At 39.6% G+C, this 18553-nt stretch overlaps 1 protein-coding gene and 1 long non-coding RNA gene across 5 annotated transcripts in view; one reads left to right on the forward strand and one right to left on the reverse strand.

Moving 5' to 3' along the window:
* Positions 1-18553, forward strand: part of LOC124302323 (dentin sialophosphoprotein) — a 74704-nt gene that overhangs the window by 34191 nt on the left and 21960 nt on the right. For all 4 annotated transcript variants that reach the window (XM_046758379.1, XM_046758380.1, XM_046758381.1 and 1 more), the window contains exon 8: positions 16840-16973. In XM_046758379.1, the coding sequence (XP_046614335.1) occupies positions 16840-16973 (134 nt within the window). The remainder of the gene's footprint in view (positions 1-16839; positions 16974-18553) is intronic.
* Positions 6381-8283, reverse strand: LOC124302329 (uncharacterized). Its single transcript, XR_006907687.1, has 2 exons — positions 7898-8283; positions 6381-7414 (listed from the first exon to the last, which is right to left on the reverse strand). It is a non-coding gene; the product is annotated as an uncharacterized LOC124302329 (long non-coding RNA).

An 18553-nucleotide genomic window follows, 5' to 3' on the forward strand; every position in this document is an offset into this window, starting at 1 on the left:
TGAAAGTGTGTATTTCGAGTTGCTTGATATTCTTGCCGATAGTGAAATACTCCAAGTAAATGAACCTTTAGTATTATTTGCATAACGGAATTACCAACATATTACTCACAGTATTTCGGAAAGTGGTATAATTTTTTTAAAAATGATTACCACTTTGTATTCATGGTTTTGAGAGAAAGAACGAAGCACCAAAGGAGAAAAAAAAAAAAAATAGGAAATTACTAGCCAGATAAAAAATTCCGTTGAATTGTGTTGCAAAGCCCATTGACCAACCTGAAAATCAAAGTGCCTGCGTTATAGCGAGTGCCGTTTCAAGACCCGAACCGCACGGAAGCGATTAAGCTTAAAACTTTACTTTGCAATAATAAAACCACTGTCCCGTGCAAATTCCATCCAATTGAAATACGATTATTGCATTAAACTTCTGTAGGCAATTTAGGGTGGTTCGAAAAAAAGTTTTTTTTTCTTACCTCTCACCCCCTCAAATGTTGACGCTTGATGGAAATAAATCCTCCCAAAATATGAGCTGTCTAGCTCAAGTCTAACAGATCGATTTTTTAATTTTCATTTCCCATTCGTAAAATATGGGAAATTCCCACTTTTTGTTAAAAGTTAAAATAGCCGTAAACTCTTTACTATTTCTTAAATTCATGCATAGATCTTTGAAGCTGATTTTTGAACTATGATCATCATCATTAGATCACAGATTACAGTCATCTGAGAATTACTGATTGTTTTTACCGCAGATGAATTACTCATTGTAATTTGTCTTTTTACAACTTAATTGGATTAACTTACATGATTTATTGGGATTTGTACGTTATCGTGTATTTCACCGTGCATTATAATGGGGTAGCGTGGGACGTCTTGGCAAAAAAAATTATTTTCTTCAAAATGAGATCAATTCTAATTATTTGAAGTACATACATATATCGTTTCTTAACGATTGCAGCAGTTGAAAAAAATTCTTTTCGCCAAAACTTTATGATGGCCATATTGTCTCACGTTGCCCGAAAAGATAAATAGGTAAAAGATGGCCCACAGTATAGTATCATCTGTATTTTGTTGTATTGTACTATACTGTGGGCCATCTCTTACCGATGGCTATCTCACCCGAACTTACCCTTCATAATAACGTATAACTTCCAATAAATCATGTAAATTAATCCAAACTAATCGGAAATTTTTACATTTCATTATTAGGCAAATTTATCACCTTTTAAAAGCAATTTTGTTAACCACACATTTCTTAACATGATTACACACGTTTTCTTCTTACATTATATTTATAGTTTCGTAACGCAATTACTTTTTCAGTGCCTAAACAATTGATTAATATATGTATAATATATTATAATATATAATATTTGATTTCCTTGAAAAAATAACTGTCGCCATCAAATGGTTCTATAGTAGCCGACCACTAGTACCTTCACCCTTTAAGGCACTCCGTATACTAACGATTCCGCCTAAAATTTGACCTCAAGTCCTAGAACTTGAGACCATAACTTCAAAGTACGTATAAGTATATCGCATTAGTATGTTTCTTATCAGTGAAAGTAAATGAAAGTGTGATCCTGGTAAGTATGAGGAGCTACGACCGTGCAATTAATTGGACTCGGTTAATCTTCGAGAAAAGTAATGTTTTACGTTTTAGCTATTTTAAGTATCATGGATCATCTAAAAGTAGCAAATAGTTTCTTTTTCAATTCCTCTTACGATGCAGTGTTGGTAGAAGCACAAATTTTGAGGTTACTGTTTACAACGTTCACTTACTATGAGATACTGCTCGTGCTGCAGCATTCCAAAACATAAATTCAACGAATTAGATAAAGATGCACCGTGACAAACGCATTCGATATATGTAGAATTCATCAACTTCTGCAATGCCTGTCTCTGATCGTTTCTACGACACTAACTCCACCTAGATTTTTCTGGATTATGTGTCGTGGCGTGAAATTGCCTGATTGTTTCTATGGAATAACCATGTTATATTTAATGGGTCACCCCGTGAATGTGTTACTGTGTGCCATTAAATTGAGTATCTATAATGAACTGAAATGGTTTTCGAACTATTCGAACGTGATATTGTAACTATTGGAAGACATATTTGGTCCTCCAAAGGTCCTCCAAGTTTTGCAGGTTCAATGATTCTTGACAGTTCTATTTCACAAGTGAATAATTCCAAGTATATAAATTACAGGGCCTTCTTTTGATGAATATTTATTTCAACAATTATCGATAACGAGATTTGTAGTAGTTGAACTAGATTTGTAAGGATCATGCACAAAGAAGAGGATTTTCCAAACTTTATTAACGAATTATCAATCAAACACGACAATATTTCTTTGACACTCAATTGAAATACCTAGATTTTTTTTTCAATCGAAAAAGAAGATTCAAGTAACAGAATTAATTCATCATTTCGGAGACATGGTATAGCACTAAATTGATTAAATTTCGACGGAGCATTCAATTTCAGCCCGTAAATGCAACGTAGAGAAGACACCCGTGCGTTGATCGTCAAACCTGCAATCACAAACAAATCTTTTCTTCGACAAAAAAGGCATTTCTCTGAGATAATTAGAAAAATAAAATGAAGAATCAGCGATAAATAGAAATGAAGGAAAGCAAATTCACAGAGTTAATCTATCCCCTGCAGATGCACAGTAATTCTTGAAAATTCTGTTGAACTCCTAGGAAGCTCGTTATCCACAATCGTTATAAAATTAAATTACCAAAAGATCAGAGGATCTTGCGAGGACTTCCTGAATTTGAATCACTTGGAATTCTTTGTCATCAAGTCTCTTTCACATATTTTTGAGTGCTTGAATTTACATTTCACGAATAGAAATTAAAGAGTCTGTACAGTCGATGATCGATACTTTTCTGATAATACGTATTACAAGATGGTCGCACGTCAAGTATTTATCAAAATATTACATTCGTAAGCTATGGTGTTTGCCTTAGAAATGCGGATAAAGACTTACATTATGAACAAGATCTTCGATACCTATTTTTTATTTTAAATTGTTTGAAAATGGTGAAAAATATTGTGGAATTGTTCAATTTCAATCGGTGATGGGTCGTTTTGTTTGCATAACTATTTTTCATAAATTTGCTAAATCAATTTTTTTTCCCCCAAAATACTCAATTTCGAATTGCTATCTGTTGATCAAACTCAATATCAGTGGAATCTTGGAAAGTTAAATATTCAACGATACTGAGATGTGATGTAAAAAAATGGCGACGGTGGTATTTTGGAAAATAACTTTCTACCAATAAGTAAAATTACCCACCGCAGACTGAAACCGAACGAACCTACCAAATTTTTCATCGGTTTAAAGGGATTTGAAATAAATAATCGATATCGTAATGTTAGTTCATATTTTCAGCCCTTTTGTCTTGATTTTTTTTTTCTAAATTGTGCATCATTGAGGGAAACTTCGTAGTTTTCAAATGTAATAATTTGATAAACACTTGGCGCTCGACCGTCTTGCGATAAAATTATGAAACAAGGATTGATTTTTAACTGTTCAACCGTCTTAAGTATTTGTCGAACTTTCAGGAACTATCGAACCTATAAAACTTATGGAAGACAAATCTATCTTTCAACCATTACACATATTGCTCCGTGATTAAACGACAACCGGCTCCAGCCGCTCCAAGTGGGTTACCAGCTTACAAGACTTACGACCACCCGACCTTATCGGCCGTCCGTGAAGTTGATCACGCGTCGTAAGTTCTGTGTACCTACACACGATGTCGCTATTCTCGCTGCAGCACCTCGCCTTACCGCGCGACTGTGTCCGTTCCTAATAGGCCGGGGATTCAACTTTCCAACGTACCGTTTAAAGTTCACCAACAGACCGCTCAAGCACTCGATGCAGCCTCGGCTAATCTCGTATGCGTGTACGAGTACTTCGAACGGTCTGTAGGTAAAACCGAATACGGTACATTGGGGAATTTTGCGTCGTACGCTTCGTTCCGCCTTGGCGTGGCCCCGCCTGTTCCCAAGGTTTGCAGGCGTCTTGCGTACGCGGCAAAAAACACGTACGGTGCCATTCCAATACAGGGCTGCAACGAAATACGGAAGGTGGATCAACCTTGGATCAACCATCAGCCATCTTGCGAGCAATACCGATGTATACATATGTACCTGCATATGTATGTATGGGTATAACCGTGTTATAAATGCCCGTAACAATGTCCGTGGCTGCGCGCGCATACGTGCGCAAAAATTACTCGCCGACATGGCCGACGTGTCACCTCGCGTACTCTCTCACCTCCCCCCCGCCATTCGTACCGCTCTTGTTGTCAGTTTCCAGTTTGAAATAAATCCAGCAGGTACGTCCTCATCAGCCAAGATCGCGGCAGGTACCGTCGTCTTAGCCCTTATCTTAGGCCGTCGTAGCGCCCTTGCAGTATGTCGACGACGGACATCAAAGGAACCAAGGGTATTTCCCGAGAAATTCCCCACGGTCCGCTTTGGCACAACATACAGCGGCCATAGTTATTGAAATGAAATCTACGTTTTTTTATTCAGCGCGCGAGAGCGAGAACCGAAGTGAGCGGATACGACAAAGAGGCGAATGGCTGAGCGGCGCAGAGGCGCGGGGCGCACAGCCCAGCAAAACGCCGGCGCGTCGCGCTGCACGGGATGCTCGGCTCTCCAGCCTTGTACACATCAAACGTTCCTCGTGGCTTTCGTGCATAATATCGCAGGCCTCTACCGTTCTCAGCCAGTCGTTACTTTTTCGTGTCTATCGTTTTTTCCGCATTGAAACTAGTATTTCGTTCCAACTTACTGACATATCTACGCGCGCTCCGAGTATGACGGAAGAATTTGCTCGATATAATATTACGTGCGTGCAATGTATCGCTTGGGACACGGTAACGTCCGCGTCGAAATTACGTTGGTGAATCTTATCACTGGTTCCGTGAATTTCCAACTGTAATGCGCACGTGCCTGTGACATCGATAATTAATTCGCAATTCTGCCTGTAATGAAGCCTAATGCAAAGTGAGATTAGTCAGAATTAAAAGGTAAAAGCAGTTGGCATCGAAGATAATCTCTGCTAGTGCGATCTTTTTATAACATAGACTGTGGAAAGTGATGAAACAAATCAATCGCCGGAAATATTCGCGTAGTTGTGCGCGAGTGCGGTTACAACTCGTTTAATCACGATGGAATAGAACCGAGAATTGCCCGATCAAATTGGGTGACAACTTGGTATAATAAAATAATTCTTCGATAAAATAAATGCAATTTATCCTCGAGCATTCCGCCCGTCTCGTACATCTGAATTATAAACCCCATTTCTCTGATTCTCATTATCTCTGCTTTTCGTGACTACATACTCCACTTCACACCAAAATTTCATCACAATACTTTTCAGCCAACTTTGAAATTGTTTTCGAATTTGCTTTCTGTTTGCCGTATAGTACGTAATCGTGTTTTTTTATCTTACTATTAGTAGTCATTATAAATATTGTAATATTTTTGTGTGTCAAATACAAGCACAGTGATGTTCGATACTTTCAATGTTCAGTGTCAAACGGGTTGGCATTGTTAATTTGAGTTAACAGACGACCACTGGATGAATAGTTTCAATACTGCAATAATTCACCAGTCGACACGAATTTTGAGTTTGACCAATCGCTTCTAGATGTCAAATTTTGATTTCTCCAACGTAACTGATAAAAGAGAAGAAAATAGATTTATTAGATTAAAGTTTGCTTTTCATTTCAACGTCCTGCTACCTGCTGCTTATATTATCAACCAAAAACTTCAAGACTTGTTTATCAACGTAAAAAGACAAGAAAGCAAACTTGATAAGTAATGAATGAAAATTTTTGTTATTATTCGATGCGTAGAAACAACATTTAATCATTCAAATACAAACTCACGTTACGCGCTTGAAGGTCGTCTGTTCCCGAGCGGTAGGCAATGGACTGGTTCGGCTTCGATTTTACGTCCTAGGACAACCAGAGGTTAGGATCAGGGTTGAATAACTTTAGGCATCTTCAGAATATCAATTACGTGTTTATTGTGAGAAAGTTGATGGAACAGTAGAAACGAAGTGGGCCGTTCGGGCGGTGGGCAAGAAGTAATACATGTAAAAGTTGGAACATGAGACAGTTTAGAGACAAAGCGTATAGGTGCAGAAAAGGTGTGAGAAAACAGAGAGAGAGGAATGGAATTAGCTGACAATGATTAAGGGCAATAGCGAGTAGCGCGAGGCTGAATGGAGATAGGAGGACAGGGCTAGAGCTACGGCGTTAATATAAGAAATGTGAGAGAGTCAGCATGCAGGAGCGACAAACGGGTGGCGGTACGCGGGACGTAACAGTCGGAAAAAATTTTTTTTTTTCCTCAGTGAGCTGTGTAATGCCCCATACTATCGTCGAATTCGTAATATCCACATTTTTTCGAGCCGACAAACTTCGGATCATTGCCGACAGAAATAACGTTTCCTCATTTCCATCGGCCAAGAGCGAAAAGAAAACTCGTAGATTTCTGTAGTCAAATCATCAGATTTCTCAAAAGCCAAATCTTAGCTTCCCATATGAGAATATTAATATCCGCGTTTCTAATCCAGGTGGAATTAACAAACAACGAGTTCACTACCGAGTGGGTTGAAAATATTTGCAACGAGTAAGAACACAGGGCGATCGAACAAATTCCGATGCACGTGTACAAATTTTTCTCCATTAGGTTACATAGGTATAGATTTATAGAACTACCAAGTCATGATGCCTAGTCATTAGAGCACACGATTCAAGTTTGTGCAACACTTGCACGCTGTCGCTTACTCGGGCGTACTAACGCGTCAGTGAAAATATACCAATTCAGGGTGTTGACTAGCCCGGAAAATCCTTGAACTTCCTGAATTCCTCTGGAATTTTTTGTTCACTATGGAAACTCGTTGAATCCTGGGAATATTCGAATTTTGCGTGAAATTTTTTGTATCCGCGCAGAGTTTAAAATTTTTTTTAATACCTTTATTACGCCCTGTATTTAATTTCGAACGTGATGTCGCTACTGCGGTGTGAATTTTACAATGTAATAATATGTTTAAACAAAAATCGAATAAATATATATATATATGTATACATTTCGTTGTGAAAACCTCATTACAAGTGTCATTATAAGTACCCTGGAGATTTTCAAAAAACAGCCTGTAAACTCCTGGAATATCCATGGCAGGGGAATTTTGTAAGGAACGATTGTTAGATACCCTGCAATGGTCGTTGGTCAAGTTACTTAATATATGACATGCTGGCTGCACTTGATGACGCCTTAGCTTCTAGTTGTTGGATATTCGATATAAAATAATGACCACAACTTTATCCTGGTTTCGCCAGATGATCAAGATTCCCCATTTTCTTATTACGTGTGCCTTCCAACCACCTTTTATAACAAAATAATTCAATGTCAGAATATGCATGTATAAGATTCACATAGGCAATGTCTTAAAGCGAAATACACTCAAAGCCAATTATAATCATTGTGTAAACATTATAAATCGTTTCAGCTGATGTTATCAAAATGATTTCTCGGAATCCTGCACGATGCTTCCGTAGCTAAATTTTATTATATGTACGTTTAACTCCCATACGCGAATGGTTGATTATAGTATCAGACTTTTTACATTCATATCAATAATACAAATTTCTAATATCCAAGCCGCGTGTAATCGCGATGTCAATGATTTGTGATTTATGAGAAACCACCAAAATCTATAACAATCAAGAAAGTGGACGTACGAATTCAGATTAGGCATAGGCAGTCGCGCTATCGAAAGTTAATTTTGTGTTGGTCAACTTACATGCTTAGCAAAATTATTACAGGTATACCAAAGAATATGTATCAATTGATGAGTAGTATGCATACCTAGTATATACACACAGCATATGCAGGTGATATTTGGTTCAGGAGGCGCGTTACACTCAAGGAGCGGGGCCATCTTACATTAGCGGCGCAGGATGCGGACTTGGCTTATTGAGTGGCCGCTTTCATTGGAATATTTTCTATACATGCACACGTATACCGATACCGCCGGCCATTCCGGTATGGTCCCTGAAATAATAACGTAACACGTCTACAGATTGGACAATTTTCGTAGCCGAAGACTTGAATGGAATGAAATGAAAAAATTTCGCGAATAAGGATCAATGAACTTTCTGATATTATCATTCAGTCAGCAACCTAATTACCTCGAATTTTCTGCGTAACTAAGTCTATAAAATGCTTTACTCCTTGATTAACATGCACAAGTTCATAATTTCGGAGAATTACTTCATTCATCCCAGCGTCGTTCTGCACTACGGTATGGATATTTTTATTACTTGACCGAGGTTGAAAACTAACCTTGAATTAACAATGTTGCTATCCAAATTGATTCATACAGCGAGCTGTTAGGTTCATACAAAACTGACAACGTAAATCGATCGCGACTATCCTGAATAAGTGGAATCTTGAACTTCGAGCTACTTTTGCCTTTATTGATAAATGCGGAGTAAACGAGGTTGGTATGTATTGACAGTGCAAAGATATACATACACTATAAATCGAAACACCATACGACTGAGATAGAATAAATGAACAACCCTCCGCCGTCGCCACTTCCATAACAAACTCTATGCCTGCAAAAATTACAAGGTGGCGGTGCCGCATATACACCACCAACTCTATAACGATAATTAATTATTGATTCGTATCATTGGTAACCAAAAAAAACCAATATTCTACCGGGTCGAATACATATAACGGTCGGGGTATTATGTAGACATGTACACCTTCGGAAACGTAGATACACTTAAATTTACATTTGTTGTACAAGCACTGACCTTTCAGTCCTGGTTCGTACCAATTTTTCATGAAATGAGGAAGAAAAAGGACGAGTGTATGTTTAAAATGATAATGGTTTATCACTGTGGACTTTTAGAAAAACAAACAGAGAATATAATACGTGTGCGTTTGCCGGAAACAGTTAATTTCAGTACACGGAATCCAATCGGAATCGGGTTTAGTTGTACAAAAGATATGTGGAAGCGGAAAAGTTTATAAACACAACAGCCATGGAATTTAATCTATCTGAGCATAGTCTCCTTGTACATTCGTTCAATCTTCTCCACTAGTGTACAAGGTCCGCGTTAGTTGACGATTCATCGGTAATCAACTTTACTACTCACGCTAAATATATATCATCCCGCTCTGGCTATACTATTATTATTCGGCTATCCCGAGAGTCGCCAACTTCAATGCTCCACATGTCATGTTAACCCTTCCAGAATGGTTGTTCGCTCCCGTGGTCATACATTCAAAAAATTCATAACAACAATTTCACTCGTCAAATTTTTATTTGAGGGATGAATTTTGTCATAGACTCACTGACAACGAGATAGACTGTGCGCGATCTGTACAACGAGCTGAACCCGTAATTAGAAAGAGAGAGCAACAGCTGGGGCCGGACCTCTCACTCTAATCGGTGACTTGGCGGGAGAAACACATATACTTATCCAAGTATACCACCCCGCTTTTTGAGCTTGCCTTATTACTTTCCCCACTTGGCGCTTGCTCCCCACTCTTTCGATCGTGCAACACTGAAGTCGGGCTCTAGCTGTTGCTCTCTCTGTTTAATTACGACTTCAGCACAGTGCACAGATCGCGCAGTATATCTCTGTAACTCTGTGGGTTGGCTTTGTCAACGGTTCCCATACCTGTCTGAAAAAACATATTGAAGAGTGTCCCTTCATTTAAGTATGTTTTTTAGTCGAGAACATACGCGTATATTTTTGCTGTAATTTATAATTTTATAGGCTATTTAAAATTAACATTTTGTCTGAAAAAAAGATTCATATTCCAAGGATAGTTTCAGATGTCATAAAAAAAATATATATATATATATATGTATATATATATATAAGTTCCACACCTATTAGTGCAAAGTTGTAAACTTGAAAGACATTACGTGTCCACTTTAATGCAAAATCGTGTAACTTTTTATGTAGAATTAAGAAAATCCCGAGGAAAATCACATATCTCAGTTGAAAGATGCAGAATCGAAATATGTTGAAACTTAGTTTTTCCATCGCTAGATTTGATTCTGTTCAGCAAGGGTTAGTAATTGTACCATTACAACAACCAAGCAATAGATGAATAACAAAGAAGAGCGGTACTGGCGAGGAGTTGAATCCAATTACCATTATTTCTTGAGCACATTCACCATAACGCACGAATGATACAAAATTCAATTACTGTTAACATAAAGCGCACGACTAATATTATGAAATTAAAATTTGTATTCGTAGCATCTAGACAAAACACTCTAAAAGACGGAGGATAAATAGTTTTTGGAAATTTTCAAGAACTGTATCCTATAAGAACCATTTTACTTGCATTGACTTATACATTCTACTTTCTGGTACGGTGCTTACTAAATACACTAGCTCAAAGCTTAGCTGGCCTCCGTAAATTAAATTCAACAAAAATATAGTTTTACCCACTATATTTTATCACAGTTTTCGCTACTCAAGTCAGACTTAGAAAAAATCATCCATCCACTAATAGTAAAACTTGGTAATCAGTCGGAAAAGTCTCGTATTAGTTGGTACATAGTGCCACCCCCTTCGGAGTCTAATGAAATGCCATATATATATATATATATATATAGAGAGAGAGAGAGAGAGAGGGGGGGAGAGAGAGAGAGAGAGAGAGGGGGGGGGGGGAGAACCTGGTTTTTTCGATTTTATTTACCTCCGTTGATATTTATCAATTATACACATACTCCAGTTGTTACGAATCTATTCGGCAGGTACAGTCGGCTAATCATACTGCTGGGTGATTTCAGATATATGCCCAGTGATTTATATTCGGATATTATAGTCGGGTACCCGGATTCCAAACCCGTAATCTGTCCGGCTGCGCGAGCCGACAAATTCTACTAACCGTGTATTCCCCGACTCTGATCCTTTCGCGCTTGGTTTAGTTGAACAATTGGCGGCGCTAGTAGGTCAAATAAGTATGCAACAGAAGGGTGTGTGGCGCAAGAATAAATTAACAAAAGAAGTATTTCCATCTCGCTTCTGAAACAACTGCAATGTTACAATTTGCGGAAACTGCGTCACAATTCGGCTCGCCATTGATTGCTAGCGCGACAAGAACGATAGAGAGCGCATGGCGCGATGTTGTAGCGTTGCCCTCATATTCATCCCTCTGTGGTCGATACGCTCTAGTTTCCTCAAACACTACCTGGTCGTGTCCAAAAAATTTTGATATCAACTTATCAACTTACATTAGTGTCACACGTTACATGTAAAATTCAAAATTTCATTCACAAAATTTAATGTCCATCAAACATTTCCGCAACGTTGTTCTCCGTGCTATCGCAAGTCAAAGTTGCAATATATTTCGGCAGAAAAATGGGATAATTATCTAATAACATTTCTCTCTAAAGAAACGTATAGGCCGTATTTTAGCAAGGAATCATTGCTAGTGACCTTTCATTCTTCATTGCTGTACCTGGCTCGAGTTATCTATTGTTCACCTTTCAGTTTCGAATATCTTATTTCAGCTAATATGTTCGTATTATTATAAGAATAATGAGAAATGGAAAGGGTTGGAGTTTGATTCGTTTCAGTATAAAAGTGAAGAGGAAAAATACCTCAATTAAAAAGTTATCTTCGTCGAGAAACAGACATACGTTTCTATCTTGCGATCAGTAGTTACTCGTGTACGTTTAAATCCTCTCTCTACTCGATTGAATAATGAAGGAAAAACTGATTCTTTTTAACCAATTCTCGCTAGATATGAATGCCTGGTCGATGCGTTTTTTTGTACACAACAGAGTGATAATAAAAAAGTAATATGTAAAAAAAAAGACATTTATTCTGTGAAACGTTTATTCTATGTATTAATTATTTTTAACATTATAGTTACGGTTATTGCAAATCGAACACGTCAAAATTAACCATTTCAATAGGGGAACTGTAGTAAGCGAGCGGTTTTCACGTTGAAATTATTTTGTTCAATCTCTTCCACGAATTATAATTTGATAAATATACCTAAAACATGAATAACGTCCAGCAGTGAGGAATATTCTGTTGATTCTAAAATAAGGGGTAAAAATTATTCATGCCATTTTATCCGGTAATCAACTTGTGACCTGTAAAAGTGAGTGCGGAACGTTAAAGATCTTTAAAAATGCATGGCATATCTCATCTTCTTCATCATCATCATCATCATGGATCCCATCAGGGCTCGGGCGACGATTCTACAGATGAAACGAAATCCATCCGTGATGGGAAAAATTCTCGCAATGATCCCAAGTTCGTGCACGAACTGAAGCAGGAGTTATTCGGACAAAAGAACGAAGAGAAATTCAATTACGAGAGGCAAGTATCTCACGGTGCTGTCAGTTCGGCATACTCCCGCGGATCATCCACATGCTGTCCTTCTCATGGGTCAAACTGTTCATGCGGCGAGCTTCATCACACCCAAAACTACGGCAATCATCATGCGAATCATTCGGTGTATCATACGATTCATGGGAGCGGTCAGCAGCATCATTTTCAACATGGAAACTACCATCATTACTACCATCACCACATTAACCAACAACAACACCACAATCAGAATCGAAGCGATACAGTCTCTCCTACAAGTCCAAGCCCTACGGGGGATAGTGACAAGCATCATCATCATCATCATAGCATTCAGGAGTTCATCAGGCACTTTGGACGCAGATTGGGACAGATACGAAGGCAAAGCGAATGCCAGGAAACACCTAACAAGAGCAGGGATGAAGAATTTCGCAGCAGAAGTCAGAGTCTTGATGGCAACGCTAGGAGCTCTGTAGCTGACTGCGAGACTACTTACAGAATCTACGAAAATATCCTTAAGCAAGGTGAGTTATGTACAAAATTGTTCCAAGACGATCCGTCCTATTGGAATTTGTACTGCCGTTCGTTCTGCATCAGGTAGCAACCTGTCCAGCAAATTGGCCCATAAAGCCGCGTTCCCGTGCGCCCGAGGGTGACCTTTTGCCGAAGCCAAGAGTCGACAATTAGATTTAGCGGATCTCGCCGCACTCGGCTCAACAACCAGGTATACTGCCAGTGCGGATGACTCACGTTGCTGAGATACATTGTATCCGAGTATCTTTTACCGGGAGAAAATTGTGAAACTTGTCAGATTGATCGGCTGATTGTGCCCGCGCGAGCTTCGCGCGGCCTCTTTTCAACGCAGCCCACCTGAAGCTTCGGTTGTCAAACGCGGCTTATCGAAGTTATGTAGGTGATACGAATTCTTTTGGATTAAGCATGTATCTCCAAGAGTTGATGAAGTAGTTTACGGAAGTCTTGGAAAATTCTCATTGCTAAACGAGTAACGACCGATGACTGCTTTGAGTCATCCAGACGAGATAATTTTAATTCGACACTTGGTGCGCCGAGTGTTCGACATCTCCCTATCTTGCGGACAAAAGTATCGTCACAGTTCAATTTCGCTTACCAACAGCATTAGGTGTCTTTTACATCACGATTATAGTAACAGCAGGGTAATTTTTCTCAGATTTTTCTCTCCGTGTACAGTAATGCATTATCACATCTCTGGAACCCAGTAGCGTACATATATAATTTATAGGTAAAACGGTCCACTGCAAAACTATAATGGTAGGGCTCGTTGTCTTAATCTACAAATTAATAATACGGTTGAAATTCTGATCCGGCAGTTGTTCGCTCGTTACATGCGGAACACAGTAAAATATCGGGTCTGTTAAATTATCTGCTTCGGAAATTCTCTGAGCTTCTATGTAAATAAATGAGATACGCTGCATGGCATGCATAAGTGAATGCATTCTGCTCAAGAAATTTTATGAAAACTGAATATAAAATTATTTTCACAGCATTTTTAGTAGCATGAATTATTGTCAGGAAGTTTCATGACGGCGTGGCATATCGTTATCGTGTTTACTCTTACGTTTAGCTCGCATAACAGTCGGCGAACAACTCGATCTCACCTTCCGGTGTATCAACGCTTGTATAGTATATACTACGTCCGCCTTTCGGAATATCTGTACAGACGAGTCGAGTCAGCAGAAAGGCAGTCTGGCTTTTTAAGATCGTCGGGTTTCCGCGTGCGACGCAGTTTATTCTGCGGAGTCTGGAGTTTCGACTGTATTGAAATGCATGGGAACGCGGGAGTACGAGACCGGCGATTCTCTAAGCCGTTCACACCAGGGAGCAAATCATACTTTAATTTATTTTTTATTGTTTTATTTTTTATTTTTTTTAGCTGCGAAAGGAGGTCGGGCGGGTGACTGTACCCTTGAGAGCATGCATATAGATATACGCATAATATTATATATGATAACTGTAACGTGGCATTCCTTGCTAGTCGGGTAGCGATCTAGAAAGGTGTTTCGGTAGCAGCCTGGGTAGCTCCTCAGTGGTCATATCAGTCGCCCGGAAAGTAGTCCAGGGAAGATAGGAAATAAATCGGAAATTTTTGGAGACAGCAGATATCGAGATGCGGTTTTCTGCATTGTTTTCAGGAAGGTCCCAGGAAAAAAGTCTATATCGTCTGGTGGGGCCATTTTTCGAAAAGTGCATTTTGCAATTGCATAATTACTTGCAATATTATGAGAACGACTGGAAACTCGGAAAAATCGATCGGAAATAGTTACTCGGGGGTTTTTGGGGATGCAAAGTTCGACTCAATTCAACGCTGCAATTTTTCCCCCAATCACTCCCACCGCCCCCCGGGCACGACCGAATGATTCTGATGCCAGAATCGAATTTGGCACTCCCCAAAAACCCCCGAGTAGCGATTTTCGTCTGTTTTCATGGACGCTGCAATTTTCCCCCTAATCACCCCCCGGGCGCCCCCGCAGAGCTACCACCGAACGCCCCCGGATAATTCTAACGCCAGAATTGAATTCAGCATCCCCAAAAACCCCCGAGTAACGATTTCCGATCGATTTTTCCGAGTCTCCAGTCGTTCTCATAATATTGCAAATAATTATGCAATTGCGAAATGCATTTTTCGAAAAATGGCCCCATCAGGCGATATAGACTTTGTTCCTGGGACCTTCCTGAACACAATGCAGAAAACCGCATCTCGATATCTGCTGTCTCCAAAAATTTCTTTATTCCGGCTGATTTTGATCTAAATGCCCTGGACTGAAGCAAAAAGTCCCGGATTTTAGTCCCGCACCATTAAAAGCCGTGAACCATTTTTTTTCGGATCCCCCGAATTGCACGTCACAATACATGTACATAAAATATATTACGTGACGGCGACCACTCGGGCAGTCGAGGCGACCCCGTACTCTGTGTGATCAATGTAGAAACACCCCCTCAGCCAATGTGTAATTCGCTACTGGAACCAAATATTCCTCGTATTGTAACAGTATAACCCAAAACACCGTAAATATGGATATAATATGAAAATGGTAACTAATATAGCCCTAGTACAATTGAGAATATGAATTAAATGAAAATAAAACTGACATGCCGAATTAGAGAAGAATAGTTTAAACCGCGTAGCATTGATTTGCAAGATTTCTTGCTGAGATATTTAGGAAGTCGAGATGTGCTGTGCACAATTTTGACAGTGATTTACCCCTCGCTTGAACTATTGTACCGCGGTGCTGAGCGATATCTCCGATACATCAAACCTGAATCTACAAAGATCGCATGTAGAATCTTTGTTTCAGATTTATCTTTAGTATGTCCAAATCGCGAAATCTTACTCCTTGCCGGCGCACGCTCAAATCATATCGCTCATGGTGTGCACTCGTAGGTTGCAATATTACACCTACTATCAACTTCAATCCGTAATCTGGAATAATAGACCAATCTATCCGTCCGAATGATTCATTCGAAGATGAACGTTCAAATCCCACTGCGCGTAACGTAGTCTACAATACATCTTTTGCAGTAACAGCGGTCATGATTTGGTATCGTTTACCCGGACGGATTAATATATTTAGCATGCCCGGTCTTTAAGGACAAACCATTTTTTACCCGCTGGACCTAAAAGCATCCACGAGTGCAAATGATTGGTAATAGTCTTCCTATAATTAAATACACATCATTATTTTGATCCTATATGATTTAACTCGATTTAATTTAGATTAATTTATGGTACTCTATATTTTTATTTATTCATTTTTTTTTTTTTCAAATCGTATCGCACTACCTAATTCATCGGGTTTACCCAAAAAGAGTCCTGTACTCTTGTGCATGGATAAATCGTATTCTATTATACTCTGTTCAGCAGTAGTGATCAAGGTTTAATATTTGGCGGGTGTGGTAATGTCAATTCTTGACGACACTGCCGGTATTATTATGGAATTCGTTTAAGATCCACTATAGTTAATCATAGGTATGTCGTAGCATAAATCGCAGTCAGGCAGAGCAGATAAATGTTATCGCTCCTAAATTTCTGCAAATAATTACTTGCCCAACGTTAGGGTCAGAGAAATTGCCAAGAATTAATTGTAAAACTATTGGATAAGTGGTCCGTTATAATTATTTTGTACCTTTGCTCATATGCCTGCAGGGTTAATTATTGAATACTGACCACGAGTACGACTGTAGCAGCCGATTCTATAAACATGAGGCCCGCATAAGTGGCTCTCTTTCAACTTGAGAGCCGAGTGGCGAGTATTCAATAAATGTCCCCTCTTCACATTGGTGGTATTATATGATGTTAATTATTTTCCTTACTTACCATTATGTGAATTGTGTTTGGAAACCCGTATAATAATAGGAACACCTACAACGTACTAGTAATGATACTACGTGATGTTCATTGTTGATTTATTGCAGGTGCTCTCAGAAGGGGTAGCCTGGACCCTGGGACCAGAAGATTGTCTCTCGGGACGCCGGCAATACCTCACAGGGCATCCGACGCCTGTTTGGATCCAGCACACGCCGCCATATTATTCCGGGACTCTCGAGGAGTGAGTATAACGCAGCGTTCAGTTTTCTCCCACATTCGTCTGCCGCGATTTGGCACACCTCTTGGAGGTTTCCAGAACATCTCTTGGTTTCCTAAAACTCGTAGAAAGAAAAAAGCTACATCCATGAATCCTGCGGTGGCATGAGACCAGCGTACGAAGAGTTGGAAGAATATTCAAATTTTTATCCGATAACAAAAGTGGAAGGCAGTGATGTGCATTACTTCCAGTATGTTCTGGTAGGATGGCGTTGACAGGCGCAAATCAATATGACAAGAGGAGTATAACACGAATACAGCGTATAGGTATCAGGCGTATTCTGTGTCAGCGCCGCGAAGAATATCGTCGGAGGTGTACGCGACCGTGAAATGAAGCGGTTGGCCAGCTTTTCTTCCGTATGAATATTATTCGGCTTTAGGATTCGGTGAGACAGAATCCCGAACGCACCGACCGAATTAGAATCGAAATTGTTGAGAGCAGCGTCCGATAGCGTCTCTCCTTGCCGCCTTCCGGTGTGTAACGAGAAACGGTCTCCGTTTACGGAGCTATACGTTAACGAGTAGGTACATGCAATTCGCAGAGGGAGCGAATAAAAATTGCGTGAAATTCTCCGTCTGCCTTGCCTGATTTCGTGAGTTCGATTGAGAACGTTATTTTTTAGGGGAATTCCTATACGCACATAGTTCCGATATAAAATTGCTATCGGAGTAGATTAATCAAAGTCGAATAAATAATTAATCATTCATACTAACATGTACGTCCCCCATGCAATTATAGTCGGGCCACCTCGTTCGGTTCGTATAACTCTGCACCAGCGCATCCCGGACAAGTCATTACGTGCTTATAGATTTGGCTCGTCCTTTTTGACCGTATGGTGAACGAGAAAGAACAACAACAGTCGTATTTCAAGAAGAGAACGGCGGTAGTTGATCCGTGATTTCCTAAGCAATATCTCGCGGGCGCAGGTGAACCGGGGAGATAGGATCAGAGGCGTGAGGAAATAGCATGCTGCATGTGTATAAGAACTGGGGGTGTGCGAATAATTCGAAAACACGTTTTTATACATGATCCAGGCTTTTCTGAGAAAAAAACAAAAAACCTCGAGTTATGGGGTTTGTCCCACCACGATTGCCTCGTATTGCTCGATCACGGTAACGATTCTCTCTGCCGCCTGGTAATCGTCGAATTCAATTAATTGATAGAAAATATTGATAATTTCGATAATCAGAGGCAAAAACTGGATGAAATGTTGAATGTGATGCGCTACATGGCTTTATGAAATGAGTCAAAAGTGTAAGTTTTTGAAAAGTAAACTGGCGAGAAACTCGTGGGATTGCTGCGGTTCAGCGTAAAGTGGAAAGTGGAAATCTTCTCGCTGAGACACCCGGGCGAATATTTAGCATATACGCGTGGCAACTATTTTAATGCCAGCTGTTCGTACTTTGTGATCTGGATACACCTTCCGTGTTCCACGCCTCTCATTACAGCCGTCACCCTCGGTCAACACAGGCTGCATGACAGAAAAACAAGCACGGCGAACTCCCACAAATATCGGATACATGTTGCATAATAAAGAAAACGCT

This window comes from Neodiprion virginianus, chromosome 4, assembly GCF_021901495.1.
Source record: "Neodiprion virginianus isolate iyNeoVirg1 chromosome 4, iyNeoVirg1.1, whole genome shotgun sequence".
In the NCBI taxonomy this organism is placed as follows: domain Eukaryota; kingdom Metazoa; phylum Arthropoda; class Insecta; order Hymenoptera; family Diprionidae; genus Neodiprion; species Neodiprion virginianus.